The 16,991-nt window shown below is 45.4% G+C and overlaps 1 protein-coding gene across 11 annotated transcripts in view; it reads right to left on the bottom strand.

Annotated features, from left to right (window-relative positions):
• LOC125291559 (low-density lipoprotein receptor-related protein 1B-like) overlaps positions 1 to 16,991 on the bottom strand; it is a 344,912-nt gene that overhangs the window by 39,492 nt on the left and 288,429 nt on the right. For all 11 annotated transcript variants that reach the window (XR_007193020.1, XM_048238358.1, XM_048238347.1 and 8 more), the window contains 9 exons: positions 15,386 to 15,508; positions 11,785 to 11,966; positions 10,888 to 11,087; positions 8,616 to 8,804; positions 7,854 to 8,002; positions 6,473 to 6,566; positions 5,741 to 5,857; positions 4,565 to 4,684; positions 2,019 to 2,138 (listed from right to left, as the gene is read on the bottom strand). Coding sequence is in view for 10 of the 11 variants with exons in the window: in XM_048238358.1 (XP_048094315.1) it covers positions 2,019 to 2,138; positions 4,565 to 4,684; positions 5,741 to 5,857; positions 6,473 to 6,566; positions 7,854 to 8,002; positions 8,616 to 8,804; positions 10,888 to 11,087; positions 11,785 to 11,966; positions 15,386 to 15,508 (1,294 nt within the window). In the remaining variant the exon portion in view is untranslated. The remainder of the gene's footprint in view (positions 1 to 2,018; positions 2,139 to 4,564; positions 4,685 to 5,740; positions 5,858 to 6,472; positions 6,567 to 7,853; positions 8,003 to 8,615; positions 8,805 to 10,887; positions 11,088 to 11,784; positions 11,967 to 15,385; positions 15,509 to 16,991) is intronic.

The raw sequence follows: 16,991 nt of genomic DNA, 5'->3' as shown, positions 1-16,991 counted from the left end.
GAGGTTAGAACCTGAGGAGAGAATGCAGGTAAGGGTCTGAAGCATGGCCAGTATCTTCACTTCTCTATTGAAAAGTGATTTTTTTTCAAGAACGAATCTGATCTTCCTCTGTCCTCTACTCTCAAGCAAAATAAAAAAAGGAGAAAGACTGAAAGATTGGGAAGCCGTGGCGCCAGTTTTCCGCACCACCCATGGAATGTCTGCTATCACACAGTGGGAGGCGCTTCCTGCCAATGGAGGGGGGTGTATGTGGTCTTATTGATATGCCTTAAGGACATTTCACACACTCGCCCCAACAGCCCATGCTACGCTACAGTACGCTGGGTGGTGACGATGCCAATCTTCTTAATCGAAGCTTGGCAGAGCATGCCGTCTTCAAGAGGCCGCAGTAGTCGTTTGATTTCTCCAGTAAAGAGCAGAGTGAAACGGTGAAGTAAAACCAGAGAGAGAGAGAGAGAGAGAGAGAGAGAGAGAGAGAGAGAGAGAGAGAGAGAGAGAGAGAGACAAGCACTGTATGATAGTCTACAGTATGTGAGTACAGCAAACTCCATCTAAGGTTCAGTGTTGAGTTTTTCTTGGCCATTTATTGTTTGAACAGTAGAGAGCAAAATGAAGGAAATGACCCCACACTAGACTGATCAATACCTCCCAGTTCTAAGAGACAACACTCCTGAGTCTGTCCCGCCAGTCTACTACTCCTCTGTTAGTCCCTAAAACATGAACAGACAACTCTCCGATGTTGACCTTTCAGTGGACCCACTACGCTCACTTCATCATCAAAGCGGCGTTCCCTCAGTCGTGGGTTCAGGCGGCCGTGTGAGGCTCCTCCATGGGTTCTTGGGTTTGCCTCGTCCGGTGTAATAAGAAAGGCTCTGCTGCAGGCTTGGCTCTTAACAGCCAATAAGTAGAGTGCATCTGAGGCTCTGTGACTCACTAGACCACATGTAAACACCCAAATCTGACTTGCGCTCCTCCACATCTCTTTCACTGCTCTTCTCTTCTCTCTCTCTCTCTCTCTCTCTCCCTCCTCTCCTCGCTCTTTCTCTCTCTCACGCAATCAGCTCTGGCGGGCGAGCCAGTGATTCAAGTGGCTCTCAGAAGGAAGGCGGAATAGATTAGAGGAATAGAGTCACAGGCCATGACGAGAACGACTGGCCGATGTAGAAGCAATGTGTGTGTGTGTGTGTGTGTGTGTGTGTGTGTGTGTGTGTGTGTGTCTTTCTGTCTGTCTTCATACTGTATGTGTATGTATGCATGCGTGTGTGTGTGTGTGTGTGTGTGTGTGTTTTGTGTGAGTATGTTCATGTGTGTGTGTGTGTGTGTGTGTGTGTGTGTGTGTGTATGTGTATGTGTGTGTGTGTGTGTTAGTGTGTATAGACAGTGAGTGAGGCATGTCAGGCGAGAGAAGACAGCTGGATAGGGCCAGAGGATGGGGATTTGTTACAGGCCAGTGGAAATAAAACAGGAGAGAACGGGGAGGAGAAGTGCCTTCAGTGCCTAAATCAGGAATGATAGAAAGAGAAAGAAAGAGAGAGAGAGAGAGAGAGAGAGAGAGAGAGAGAGAGAGAGAGAGAGAGAAGAGAGACAAGCACTGCACGATAGTCTACAGTATGTGAGTACAGCGAGAAAATGCCAGGGTTGGACAGCCCCGAGAAAAGAGGGATAAAGAGAAAGAAGGAAAAAAGACTGATGGAAAAGAAAGAAAGAAAAGAAAAAGAGAGAAAGAAAGACATTTTATATTTGTGCATTTTTGTCAGTACTAGGCTCAGCATTGTGAAGGGCACACAGAGAGAGAGGGAAGTAGGGAGAAAAAAGACGATAATGGTAGAGGAGGAGAGCGATGTAGATAATCCCCCCTTATCTGTGCTGAGCGAGGCCACCACAGCGCACCAGCTGTGGCATTGGTGGCCTGAGTGGCTGTGTGATTGGTGCCTAAGGCGTGAGCTTAGATGGCTAGCTGGCTGGGTGACTGGTGGCCAGAGCTCAGCCAGATCTCCCCCGGTCACTCCCTGACTCACCGCAGTTGGCCTCGTCGGAGCCGTCTGCACAGTCTGGGTCCTCATCACACACCCACAGCTTGGAGATGCAGTGCATGGTGGTCTTACACTGGAACTGGTCCGGGGAGCACGTGCTCTCGGCTGGGGAGGAGAGGAACACACAACATGGAGGGAGATGGAGAGAAGAGATAGGAGAGAGGTTAATACACACCTGACGAAGACCAACATTGGACTGATAGGTAAATGAACACCTCACGAAGACCAACATTGGTCAAAACGTTGTGTAATAAATCACTTCGGGAGCAGCAGCAACAGTGTGCAGGTACTTTTTTTTTTTATTCCAGAGAGGTAAATACACACACTCTCACACACACACACACACAGTTGATCTATGGATACAGGAAAGTCTGTATACCGGAGACTGAGAGACTGCGCTCTGAAAAAGGATAAGCTTTTATGAATGCAACATTTTGTAATGGGTACGGTGTTCGTATTATGACATCGTCAGCAGTCAGGTCTCAGACACGAGATGAAAAAAGGATCAGATCTGGGGAAAACCTCTGTCAGGCCTGTCCAATTGCACCACCGAGCATCAGCGGGCGAAACGGCAGCCTCAGATGAAACGGCATAATCAGATCTTCCGTCTGCGATCGGTTCACCTGTCAGCTGACGGTGTCCTAAGATGACATGTCCTAATACACTGCATGAAGGTTGAAATATTGCATCAATAAACTTCCCCTTTTTTTTTCAGGTCAACTCCATTCTTCGGACATTCGTCATGAGTACCTGTGCCCTTCTCTATCTCCTGCCATCTGTCCTTTCCTCTCTTGTCTACATAATGGACGCACATGTTCCACATCATCCTGACTGAGAGCCTAAGGCGGGGATCACATTAGCCAGCGGCAAGCAGCAGGTTTCCTATTGTTCTCTATGGTTCGGCAGGGGAACGGTGGCAATGCTGGTGTAATGCTGGTGTTAAACAAGCTGAGTGTTGAACTTTCAAAAGCGCAACGCCAGCGTATTCAATTGACAAACCCTTTGTGTTGCTTAGGAATGAGATAAAACGTACAGTATTATGGTCTGAGAGTTGCGTTACGTTTGCCGCTGCCGCTTGCTGATGTGACCCCCGCCTAAAAGTAGTAGCCATGTAGAACTGTTGGACTTCCCCTCACACAAAATACTAATGTTCTTCACTTGTAGTTCGATGTTCAAAGCAGAAAAAAATCATTCCTACTACTCTTCTTAATAATATATCGTATAATGGAATATACCAACTTCATCCACACTAAATACGGTGTTCAAACTGAATTCCACACCATGTTCTGCTCCCTCACACTAGACAGTGCACTCAGCTGGTTCTTCGCTAGCAGAATCCACTATTAGTGTATAAGAGTTTTACTGTAATGCCTCTGAAGCCCCTGATTTGAATCCTTACTCTGCAGGGCAAGAAAGAACACAAATCAAAGATGGGTCAATGGGTCAGATGGGATGAATGGATGGATAGATGGAGATAGATAGATAGATAGAGATAGATAGATAGATAGATAGATACTTTAATGATCCCCAAGGGGAAATTCAAGGCACCATTGCAGCCAAAACGTTGGTTATTTCCACACACAAAAAAACAACAAAAAAAGTTCCAATTGCTGAAACTAGGCTTTGAAGGTGATTTTTCTTTTCTGTTGTTTTTGAAGATGAGAGTGAGTTTGAAATGTCCCTGGGTCACCCTTTGCTTCAATTAATCCTCCATCCAAACCCCCGCAGTGCATTGCTCCACCAACGGCACTCTTACTGTAACAAACACTCAAATCTCGTCTTGAAGAGCCATGCCAGAGTGGCATGTAGGCCGTCTACGTAACCACTGCCGAAACGAGAAACCTTCCCCCAGCCTCTTCACGCCGTGAAACGAGCGCTGTGGATCCCAACTGTCGACAACCAAAAGGCTCCTGTCTGTCAGAGGCATTAAGTCTTTGCGGTGAAGGAGAGAATGCAGTGTGTCTGAGGAGGAGAGAAAGAGAGAGAGAGAAAGAGAAAGAGAGAGAGATTTCCCTCCCCTCTCCTCATCAATCCCTCACTTTGTCTCCTCCTTCTCCTCCCTCTCCTCCTCTTCAGTGACACATAGAGAGAGAAAGAGAGAGATATGAGGGGGGTGTTTTTTTTTTTTAGATCTGTCAGTCAGTGTTTCGCTGGAGGACATGCACTAGGAGAAGAGAAGTAAAAGAAAGAGAGAGGGATAGAGGGATAGAGTGGGGGGAGAGGGAGAGAGAGATGGAGGGATAGAGCAGGAGAGAGGGAGAGAAAGAGACAGAGAGACAGCCTAGAGACAGACGAAGACCCGAAAAGAGCTCTGTTCTCGATCGTGCTGTCACAGCACCTGTCACCTTCACGAGACGAGGTCCTTTTGCATTGTACCTATATTTAACTCTAACCACAGACTAAGAGAGAGAGAGAGGGATGGAGAGAGGGAGGAGAGAGGGAGGAAGAGACAAAGGGAGGGAAGGATGAAGGAAGGGAGAGGGAGGAAGAGACAAAGGGAGGGAAGGATGAAGGAAGGGAGAGGGCCTTACGACAGTCGGTCTCGTCCTCGCCGTCTCCGCAGTCGTCCTGGCCGTTGCAGCGGAGGTTGAGTGGGATGCACTTCTGTTTCCGCGTGCACTTAAACTGCCCTGACAGGCAGATGTACGTGTCTGCAAACCATAGGAAGAGTGACCAAAAAACTTAGCATTAACTTTATTATTAACATAATTTCAAATAATGCATATAAACAGCAGCAAAACTACAATATGTATCCATCATAGGTTCTGAAATATTCAAAAATGATTAATTGTTTATTATTCAAGAATTGTTTCTCAAGTGCCAGTGTTCTCAAATATTACAAATATATAACATATTACATAATGCACTTTGTATTCTACATACATAAAAAGACATGACACATTGAGCCCTTCTCCCCAGAAACAAGATGTCAAGGTCTAAATGGCCTTATTATTGCCATTACGGACCTGCCGCTGCATTAATCAGTATGGGAGTGGAAATGTGTGTTGACTTCAATACATCCTGATAGCTACTGTCGGATGACAGAATGGCCCGTAATCTTTCTCTGATGTTCCTAAAGTGGTTATCGATTGCAAGGCGTGGGGGCAACGCTAACAGTTATGAATTATCGAGCATTTGAAGAAAACAACCGTTAAACTTGTTGACGGGTGAGAATGCTGGTTAGAGCTATTGCTTGTCTGTGTGGCATATTTGATGGGTGGTGAATTGTGAGAGAGGAAGAGAGAGAGAAATAGGGGAGGGGGAGAGAGAGGGGGCAAATAGGGACGTGTGACAGTATTGCACAGCAGGGGCAAGAAAGGCTATAGTATAGTATAGTATAGTACATGTATATGAAAGAGAGGAAATACCAGAAAGAAACAAGGACAGAAGAGTACTATGAACAGAGATGTTGTCACAGAAGGAGAGTGAAACAGAAAGAAAGAAAGAAATAAAAAAAGAAAGAAAGACAGAAAGAAAGAAAGAAAGAAAGAAAGAAAGAAAGAATCTATATTAATGTGATAAATGAATAAATAAATACTAACGCAAAGTTGACAGCCAACATGCCAAGAAAGCCTCATTTGATCTGATTTGATTTGAAACAGAGTGACAGAGAAGGAGAGTGAAGGAAAGCTACGATAAACAGACAGAGACATCCCTCTGTCCCTGTCCAAGCATGAGCAGTTATCACACATCTCTCTCCTCTTTACCACAGTTGGCTTCGTCCGAGTTGTCGCCGCAGTCGTTCTCGCCGTCGCAGATGAAGGGCGGGAGAGCACAAAGACCAGTGCCACACTGGAAGCGCCCCGGCTGACATTTAAACTCCGCTGCGTACAAGAACACAACAACAAATCAACACCCAACACTCCAGAACCCCCCACTTACACTTAACCCAAGGCCACACATGTGTTACTCGTCCAGCGTAGATTGATCATAGAGGATTCCACTGAAGAGACAATTGTGGCTCCGACTGCCCAGGGATGAGATTTGTGCGCCTTGCCCTTTTTCTGAATACCACCGGCTCCTCTTAATAACTATCATCAAAGAAAGCCTTTCATTTTCTCCTTCTATTCACTCAGGTCTACACACTCCCATGAGTCATAGACCAACTTGGAACCCAGATGTTTCAACTAGGACTGAAAGTGCATTTGCTTCTTTTTCTTGGTGAAAGTATGCGGTTGAGGTTTCAGAAATACTGCTCAAGTAAACTTCTCTGGTAACCTTCTGATGAGCTGATCTTTTTTGTTTCCCTCCTCAAATCTGAAGCGTGTCAAGGAAGACAGTGGATGGCATTTCTAGCACAGAGCATTAACACCTCTCTGATTCCCAGAGCCTGATGCATACATTACAGTACAGCATTAGTGAAGAAGGGACAGTGATAGGGAACGGTGGTGTAGACGTGAGTGGGTCAGATTGATTGGAGGTGCGGAAGAGTTACTCACGGCAGTCCGCAGGCTCATCCGAGCCGTCCCCGCAGTCGTCCACGGTGTCGCACTTCCACCAGAAGGGAATACACTCATCTGTTCCACAGCGAAACTACACACACACATCCATCTGCATGTTAGCCCTCATGTATGTGCAAGGCACACTTATGCACATGTACACTGTGTTACACGTTAAATGGTATTTCTCCGCCAGAGACAAGAAATACTATTTTCTAATTGGCTGACAGTGTGCTGTTAATTATGAAATAGATCTGGTAAAAAAAATGTCCAATCACCGTTCCATATCAATGCAGTGTCAGTAACCAAAGAAAGAAGTACAACAAACTGAACATGTCTTCTTCCTAAACTGAACTGCATGTTTCCTATGTGTGCCATAGATGCATGGCTATTACAATTAAATCCATTCCATATACCGGGACAGCCGTTATCCCTTAGATGAACATTTTCCCTATCATATACAGTACAGTACACATGCTTACATATTCACATGCATTTACACATCCACACTGTAAAATGATGTGTAGTGTACATAGTGTACAATGTACAACAGTAAATAGATAGATAGATAGATAGATAGATAGATAGATAGATAGATATACTTTATTGATCCCTAGGGGAAATTCAACATCTAAACCTTTACACAAAGTAAACACACATACATTCGTTTAGCAGATGCACTGAGATACTTTCAGCTAAAGTAAGTTACACTTCCAGTTCCAAGTTCCACTAAGTGTTCCCTCAGACAAAAAAAAATGCCATTCTGTTGTTGTTAGTGCTGTGCTCTTTCACTTGAACTATAGAATTACTGATCACACTTGGCAGAAACAGAGCTGTGCTCTTTACAATGCCACCCTCTGCACAAATGAAACGAAAAGGAGTACAGAACATAATGCAGCATACACTGTAATTGGTGTTTTTGCCACAGTCATGTTCCAGCCTTGCGTGTTTAGAAGTGTGCTTACATAAGATGCTCTTTAGAGCGCTGAAAGAGCCATAGAGCTGTTGTCATGTGGACAAGCCATTTGCTGATAGAACAGAACAAAAGGAGATTTTCGAAAAACAAAAGTATCGTACATCTTCAGTGAGAGGCACACACACACAGAGACACACACAACCTACACCACACACACACACACACACACACACACACAACCTACACCACACACACACACAACCTACACCACACATACAGTACACAACCTACACCACACATACACAAACGTGCACCTATTTACATTCACACACACTCAAAAACTCTATATCTCTCTCTACACAAATTTGCACACTCACACACATAAAAAGATAGAGAAAGATAGAGGGAGAGAGAGAGAGAGAGAGAGATTCACAGAGGAGGAGTGTGCTGGTGTCCACTCCTTACCTGGCTGGCGGTGCAGTTGGACAGGCAGGTCTTGTTGTCGGCCGCCAGGTAGAAATTAGTGGGGCAGGCACACCTGTGTGCACCACCTGGAGACAACAGGCACAGGTGGCTGCACCCTCCGTTGGCCACTTGGCACTGGTGCTTCTGAACTGTAGACAGCAGGAGACAAAACACACACACACACACACACACACACACACACATCAACAAGTAAACAAATAAACACACACACACACACACACATCAACAAGTAAACAAACAAACACACACACACACACACATCAACAAGTAAACAAACACACACACACACACACACACATCAACAAGTAAACAAATAAACACACACACACACATCAACAAGTAAACAAACAAACACACACACACACATCAACAAGTAAACAAACAAACACAATCACATCAACAAGTAAACAAACAAACAACACCCAATATGGCTTTTCATCTACACGGCTTCGATCGTACTGAGGCCAATGCATTGCAAGCTGATTTGTAGTGAACTTTTGTTGTTATAATCATGCCTTTGCTGTTCATACTGTCTACCAAACCTTTGCTTAAAAATCTTAAATCAAATTGTTGTTACACTGTTAAGGCTTATGATCACTCAAGAAGCAATATCACATAGATAGTCCCATCAGAAGCTTCACAATGAGACTTTAACCCATCAGACACTGTAGGATAATAAGAACACATAAGACTCCATGCAGTGCCAGCAGCATATCTACAGTAACGTAGCAGTGCAACTACCTTCAGGCTGGCGTAATGGGTGATACACCGTTATGGACTCAATGGCCTGCCAGGAGTTGAGAAGCTCCATACTGTGCTCGCCCGTGGTCTTGTGTGCGCGACGCAGGGACTTGGACTTGCCGTCTGTCCAGTAGATGAAGTCCTCAAACAGGGTCAAGCCCATCACCGTCTGGATGTGATCATGGGGGACTGGGGAGATAGAGAGCATGTGTGTGAGCTGTGTACCATAATTTCCCAACTATTAGCCGAGGTTTATACATTGATTTTACAACATTTCTTCAGCTGTGATGTTAATACACGGGGGCAGTTAAAGTAATAGTTCGGAGTAATTTCACCCTAGGGTCCTTTGCACCATGACCCCGAGCCAAACACCCTCTCAGAACCTGTTTTCCCTTGGTCGAACCCTGGTCGAGTAGCGCTGTCAGAAACGAATGACTTTCTGCAGGCGCTTATGGAACCAACAGAGTATATCGTAAATTACCCCACTAATAATTCCCTGAATGGTACGAAACTTCTACAGTAGTACAACTATATTATTTACTCATAAAACGAGGCATTGGGAAGTTTGTAAGTACACGAGGAGTTTATTTAAATAACACTTGCCTGATAGCTTGTACTCTGCTGCTATCTACCGCTGTGTTGACGCACTTCATCAAATCACATTATTTCATCAGGAAGCTTCACACATCCCCCCCATACTTTATGCACACTGCCCCCACCTACCCACCTACACACTACACACACACACACACACACACAGTTACTGCCCACTCATCCGTACACATCTCTTCACTGTCAATCTACATACATTACATACAGTACTCTGCTTGCAATAGTAAGTCCCTGCCCCTACATACACACAGCACATTATTTCATCAGGAAGCTTCCAACACACATCCCCAACATACTTTACAGCACACTGCCCCAATACACAGCACATTGTCTCATGAGGAAGCTTCTCCAACACACATATTGCACACTGCCCTCCCCCCACATACACAGCACACTATCCCATCTCCCTGTCATCCCCCCAACACACACACACCAAGACCCCTGGCAGTTGGGTTAGCCCCTTGAGCCGGGATCTGCCCAAGGTTTCTTCCTTGGTAAGGGAGTTTTTTTGCTGTCCCTATTGCTTTTGGGTGCTCCTTGTTGGTGCCCCCCACCCAATCCCAATCCTCCCACCTTTTTATGCAGCCCCTTGCCACTTAATCCTACTAAACCCCTTTCTACTGCACCCCCCATTAATGCACAAATAGGCTGACACCAGACATAATTTCACTGCATTTTCTTACTTCCAGTAACTATATGCATGTGACAATAAACTTCCTTGTATCCTTGTTGTATCCTTGTACTTCTATGATTTGGGAAAAGCCCGTAAAGTCCTGGCAGGGAAGCGATTACATCAAAGTTTTTTGGTATATCCAGTTTTTATTATTTTTTTTCCTAAGTGTTTACAACTTAGTGTTAACTAATAATTGTTGCAAACTGGTACTACGAACAACATATTAGTGCATTCCTGGATCTACATCCTTATGCATGCTTCCTGCCAGGACTTTTACAGGCTTTTCCCAAATCACGGAAGTAACGTCGGCGCAGCGATAGCAGCAGAGAGTAGAATCCATCAGGCAAGTGTTATTTAAATAAACTCCTGGTGTACAAACTTTTCAATGCCTCCTTTTATAAGAACAGAACATAGTTGCACTACTGTAGAAGTTTCGTACCATTCAGGGAATTATTAGTGGGACAATTTACGAGATACTCTGTTATTCCATAAAGCCTGCAGAAAGTCATTTGTTTCTGACAGCTACTTTCGAATGAGGGTCTCACCAAGGGAAAACAGGTACTGGGAGGGTGTTTGGCTCAGTCATGGTTACTCGAACCATCGCTTTAATATGGTATTAATATGTTTTTTTTTTTTTACTTAAACTTTAAACAGGTTTGCAGATGTGCAGATCCTACGGTGACATCTTTCTGTCTACCTGTTTGCCTACACTCTCTCTCTCTCTCTCTCTCTCTCTCTCTCTCTCTCTCTCTCTCTCTCTGTATTTGAGTATTTTGTGGCCCACTGATTAATAACAATTAGAGGCACAAAATATGTTACAATTGAAAGGCTCAAAAATATGCGTGTTTCCTACCAAAGACTGCAAATGAGCAATAAGCAACCAAACTGTCATGAAATCAAAAATCGGACTTGTGTCTCAAGGGCGATGAGAAAGAAAAAAAAGGAAAAGAAACGAGGTGTGATCTACGAGACGTGATCTATATTTACCCTTGTGCCTGTGTGTTCCGTCCATGTTTGCGAAAAGAATGTGGCTGTCGTCGGCCCAGTACAGCCTCTTGTTGGTGTAATCGATGGCCAGGGCAGTGGGGCTATAGATCTCCTTGTCGATGATAACCACCTGTCCACGTCCATCCATGCCCACTCGCCCGATGTGTGAGTTTTCACAACAGTCGATCCAAAACACATACCTGCCCAGAGAGAGAGAGAGAAAGAGAGAGAGAGAGAGAGAGAGAGAGAGAGAGAGAGAGAGAGAGAGAGAGAGAATGATTAAAAAAACACAGTGTCACCCTGGCGGAGAATACAGGTTGGATACAGAGTTTCACAAATGGAAATCGATAGGTGCAAAAGTGGACAGGAATTGACCAGTCTTGCGGCAACTAACAGCCATCCTCAGCACGTTACTCCTAGCTGGTTATCCAGTAGACAAGAAATCTTCAGTCTATTCTGGCAGCCAAGAGGCACTCAAGACCCCCCTTACAGAATCACAATTTTATGAGTGACTGGACCGGAGTCATTGACTGTTTACACTACTGTGTCTTGAAATGTACGCATGCATGACTCCTACAGTACAGGATGTAGAATTATACTATGCGGATAAGGGCCTCTGGCCTTGGGCGAGGTTTTGATAGCCTCACTGACATACAATTTAAATTCAGTTGGACGGTGAGCATATACATTATTAGTTTTCAGTTCATTACTTATTTACTGTTTTTTGAGTTATTTTCTCTTCTTTGCACATGCATTCAGCAGGAAAATCAAAAATCAAACTCCCAGGTAGATTGAAGGCCCTGTTTAATATGCGCCATCATAAAATCGGTAGCACTGTTAATATTGAGGTACCTATGGCACACTAACACAAGGGAAAACAGTAATACAGGGACATACCCAATCTGTGAATCCAAGGCGATATCGGTAGGGTTCTTCATTCCAGTGCTGACCAGCACAGTGGGGTACAGACCGTTGGACTTGGACACCTCCAGGGTTTTCCTCTCAACATCACACCAGTAAAGGTTCTTCCCGATCCAGTCCACCGCCAACGAGCTGGGGACGGCCGTTCTGTGAACAATCTACCCGGATAATTGGAAGTGTTTAAAACGGCAGAAGGACTTTCTTTTTATCAGCTGGCAACTGGCCAGTGAACAGCCTCCAATTAGATTCACCCGGAGCATTTAGCTTAGCGCTAGCCCGTATACTGCTGAATGGCTGCAGGAGGCAGATAGGGGAATAAAACAAACCTTATAATGAGGCGGTAAAATTAAGAACAGGCAGACGTTTAAGAACATGAAAACAAAGTTGAGTTAATCACCAAGAGACGCGTTGCCAATAGAGGTGCCAGCAACCTGAAGTATGGTCTCTTAGCGCCTGTTGTGTGAACAGCTACTCTCATCCAATCTGACATTGCTTTTGACTTAGACAGACCTTATCTGGCAACCCTAATGGGCCAGCTGGCACATAGAAAACACTTCTCTCAATATTGTTAAATGATAGAGGAGGGGAAAAAAATACAAACATGAAAGAACAACAGCCACGCAATTACTCCTTAAGGGAGACACCACGTGTTCTAAGGTCTTTCCCCCTCCCATGATTGAATTCAGTGCAGCGCAGTATCGCGTGCCAGCTCAGTGCTACGACGCATCCTCCACGGGCGTTTCACGGGCTCCGCTTCTGATTTCCCACTCAAATGTCACAGATCGAGGGGACACTCCCCTAATCACAGACTACCCGTCACCCCCTGGAAGCAGGACGACTCTGATTATCATTTTGAGTGGAGCAGTAAGGAGGCTCTGGCATTCTGGAGCTCTCTCTCTTTCTCTCTTTCTCTCTCTCTCTCTCTCTCTCTCTCTCTCTCTCTTTTTCTCTCTCTCTCTCCATGCATTGATTTCAAGGATTGCCTTCTGCGGAAATGAAGGTTAACTCATTTAAAATGTCAACATTTGAATACATCAGCATGTTAGATGACTTCAAAATGATGAATTCAAATGCATATCAGAGTCAATCAGCAGAGGCTCTCCATCTCACTGACTGAGCTGAGGGAGATAATAAAAATGGCTTCACTGCGGAAGGTGGGATTACTGTAAATTGAGGTTACCCAGTATGGTCTTAATCAGAATTGGTAAGCATTCAAATGATATTCAAAGTCTTGTTACAACATGCACTAATTGGCATACCCAACTGAAAAAGACAAACAAAAAGTCTTTTGTCATTTCTAAGTACTCAAAAGACAGAAGACTTTCTATACAGAAATCCTGCAATAATGATGAGAAAAAGAGATATCATTATGCCTTGTTAGTCATTCAAAAAGGGAACATGGCAGTACAAAGCTTTATTCAAAAATATCTACTTTTATGCTTTTTTTGCCATAAAATGTATTATGACGTCTAACTGAATAAGGAGAGTGCAAAAACAGGTCTTCTTCTTCTATGGTTTCCTTTTCTGTTTCATGCCCAGAAACATCACCTGAATGATCCAGACTTCTACGTCCGCCATTTGCTGATGTCTAATCAATGACTTTTAATATTCCGAAATTAAAAATATGCAGCCAAGGTCTTGGTGATGACAGGCACTCAGTCCAGAGGAATAGAAGCTAGTGGTGTATGCTATGCTTGCTCAGGGCAATAGTTTATTATTATGCAAAGTTCAGAGGATGGGCAAGGTGTTCGATATATATTCATCAGCAATTCGAATGCAGAGTGAAGGAGTGAGGCATATAGTGTCAAGGCATGACAATCGAGCATTACCCTCCTTCAGTTGATGTTGACTTTTTGACTACTCTATTTCATCCCCGAACAACCACACACAGCAAACACTCAAATTCTTCAGCTCCGTGTTTACTATAACCGCTTTCACAGATGCATTGTTTTATTAATGACTGAGTTCCCCAACCACCACCACCACACACACACACACACACACGCTCCTTCCCACCCCACCCTACTAAAAGTAAAAGGGGAAGAGAATCATATTAATTTGCCCTTCCAGGGGCTCTTGCTGAGCTGCACTAATGGATCCGTGGGGCCGTTTGGGGTGTAATCAAGCTAAATGAGGCTTTCAGCCCCGTGCTGTATTCCATTCCTAACACCATGAGGAGAGGAGAGGAGAGGAGGGAGAGGAGAGAAGGGGAGGGAGAGGAGAGAAGAGAGGAGGAGGGAGAGGAGAGGAGGGGAGAGGAGGGGAGAGAAGGGAGGAGGAGAGAGAAGGGGAGGGAGAGGGAGGGGAGGGAGAGGAGAGAAGGGGAGAGAGAGGAGAGAAGGGAAAGGAGAGGAGGGGAGAGGAGAGGAGGGGAGAGGAGAGGAGAGGAGGGGAGGGGAGGAGAGGAGGGGAGAGGAGAGGGAGGAGAGGAAAGGAGAAGGAGAGGAGAGGAGGGGAGAGGAGAGGAGAGGAGATGAGAGGAGAGGAGGGGAGAGGAGGGAGGAGAGAAGGGAGAGGAGAGGAGGGGAGAGGAGAGGAGGGGAGATGAGAGGAGAGGAGGGAGAGGGGGGAGGAGAGGAGGGAGGGGAGAGGAGAGGAGGGGAGGGGAGAGGAGTGGGGAGGAGAGCCTCGTCCAGCAGTGGCACTGCGCTTACAGGCTATGGAGGCCCGTGATTGGCTGGGCGATTGTACCTATTGCTGAGGGTTGTTTATGTGCAAGGGAGAAGGTAGTGGTGCTGCTGGAACTGTCTGTCTGGGTGTGCTATGTATATGAGTGGTTAAGTGCATGTGTACAATGGTGGATAGTGTTAACTTTACTCTGCTTGTGGGAGGCTTTCTGCTTAAGAGAGAACCAGCTGCAGTACATCAGCGTGCGCACACACACACACACAAAACACACACACACACACACACACACACACACACACACACACACACACTGACACAAACACAAACACATAAACACACACACACACACACACACACACACACACACACACACACACACACACACACACACACACACAACTAAAATTACAGGTCTGGGATTGGGGATAAATGGCCGGGTAAATAATTTTCTTAGAATAGGAGCAACACTTCTCTGCTGTTAGTAAAAAAATATTATTACCGTTCAGCACATTTCCTGTGGCCTTTCTTTATAGGGCTGTAACTCCAGAATGAATCCCAACCATGGGAATTACAATGCTGCCTGATCTTTATTTCTGTGACCTTGAGTTTGTAAAACTTCAAACTCTTGGAGGCAATGCACTGCATATAGTGATTGGGAAGGCCTGGTTTCTCATTTTGTTGAAAAGACCTTTACAAACCACTCTCTTGGCTATAACAGGACATACTGAGATTGGACTAACACATTCATTCTGGCCAAATACCTGCCTTTAAAACAATGTTTTTCAGTGTTTACAATGATGGATATACTACATAGAACACAAGGACAATATGTGATTCTTGGTGTATAGATATTTTGTACATCAGTGGCATTTAGTAATGGTCTTTGAGACTATGTAAGATCTGCTTGAGGGCCATCTACTTTAGTGAAAGAGAAAAAGCATATTCATACCTTAAGGTCGCTGCCATTGAGACGCATCCGGTTGATCTTGCGTCCACTGGGTCTGGTGGAGTCTATCCAGTAGATAAACTCTTTCCTATAGTCAAAGTCTATGCTGATGATGTTGTTCAGGCCCTGTGGAAGAATGGTAAAGGAGCAGCCATCAGAGGACAGATCATATAAAGGAGAGAGAGAGAGAAAGAGAGAGAGAGAGAGAGAGAGAGAGACAGAGAGAGACAGAGATAGAGATAGATGAATAGATGGATAGATAGATAGATATATAGAGGGAGAGAGATTGAACAAAGGAGAGAGAGAGAAAGAGAGATTGAAAGAGAATAGAAGTGGGGAGAGGAACACCATCGATTCCCCCAAAGCTCCCTAAGCTCCAGCTCCTGCAACTCAAAGCTCAGCCTGAAGTCTCTCCTGTGTACAGCGCAGTGCCTGGAAGGATCTCTCCTGAGCAATCAAAGCAGCCATTCCTGCCATGATTACAGCAAGAGGCAATGGCCCCAGCGCTGCGGGCTCATTGTCTGTGGCACTTACAAGCAGGGGTGCCATCTTCCACAGACTCATAATGCTCCGCTAGCTGGAGGGCGTCATTAGCTCCGTCATTAGCTTGGGTTTCAGAGTCACGCTCCTTTTGATTCGCACACATCTGATCTGCCATGAGAAGGAATGGTGGGATGTAAGAGAGAGAGGGGGGTCATATGGTCTCCGTGATGTCTTTGTGATCATATTGATTTTTTTTTTGCCAATCGCTGCGCTTGTTGAGATGGATGCCTGTGGAGGCTCGTTTAACCCCCTGCTGGGGAAAAGCGCCCGCAGGAGGTTTCGCCTTCAAAGCCGCACCTGAGTCCGTGGTGGGCCGCGCTGCGTTCGCTACTGTCATGTTCCCGCCTGGGAGCCGTCCGTCACTTAGGCACCTCGGTGCCGCGCCCAATCAGCGCATCTCGACAAACCTCGCCTCATCTCACCCCGAGGTGTCAGAACGGAGTGCGCTCTCTCGCACCGGAGGGGAGGTGAGAAGACGACAAGTGAGGAGGCCAAACCTGACGCTCAATCGGCATCAATATCCTGTCAAGATGTGCAAACAAGCAGAGAAGAAAAGACCTTACACTTGCGTCTTGTTCTGCCAGGACCCTTCTCCCCCTTCTCTCTCCTTCGATTTTAAACTGATTTATCAGCTGGGCCCTGAGGACAAACAATTACTTTCTTAACACTACTGAGGAAAAATAAAAATTACTCATCTCCACGGGGTAACATTCTTCCAGCTAACTCAAGCTGAATTACACCATTGTGTTGTACAGCTAGCGATATAAAAAAAAAAAAAAGATTCATCCTCGGGACCGGCGAACGAGGCCTGGCAAAAAATGAAGGCCATTAGTCATGTGCGGTGATTGGATCATGTCATATTTACATTGATTTAATTATGAATGGAGGGGCTCGGGACGTGGGACCGGTATTCCCAGCACGGGGTCAGCAGTGGAGGTGGCGGCCATGCTAAATGCTAACAGGACACCTGGGGCCCGGCTCTAACCACACATGCCCTGGGGGAGCCATCGTTGGGGCTAATGGTGATTGAGGTGAATGATGCTTGATGAGGTCATTCAATAGCTGG

Source organism: Alosa alosa, chromosome 3 (genome assembly GCF_017589495.1).
Source record: "Alosa alosa isolate M-15738 ecotype Scorff River chromosome 3, AALO_Geno_1.1, whole genome shotgun sequence".
Taxonomy (NCBI): domain Eukaryota; kingdom Metazoa; phylum Chordata; class Actinopteri; order Clupeiformes; family Clupeidae; genus Alosa; species Alosa alosa.
Note: the sequence above shows the minus strand (reverse complement) of the source record. Positions and strands in the feature narration are given on the sequence as shown.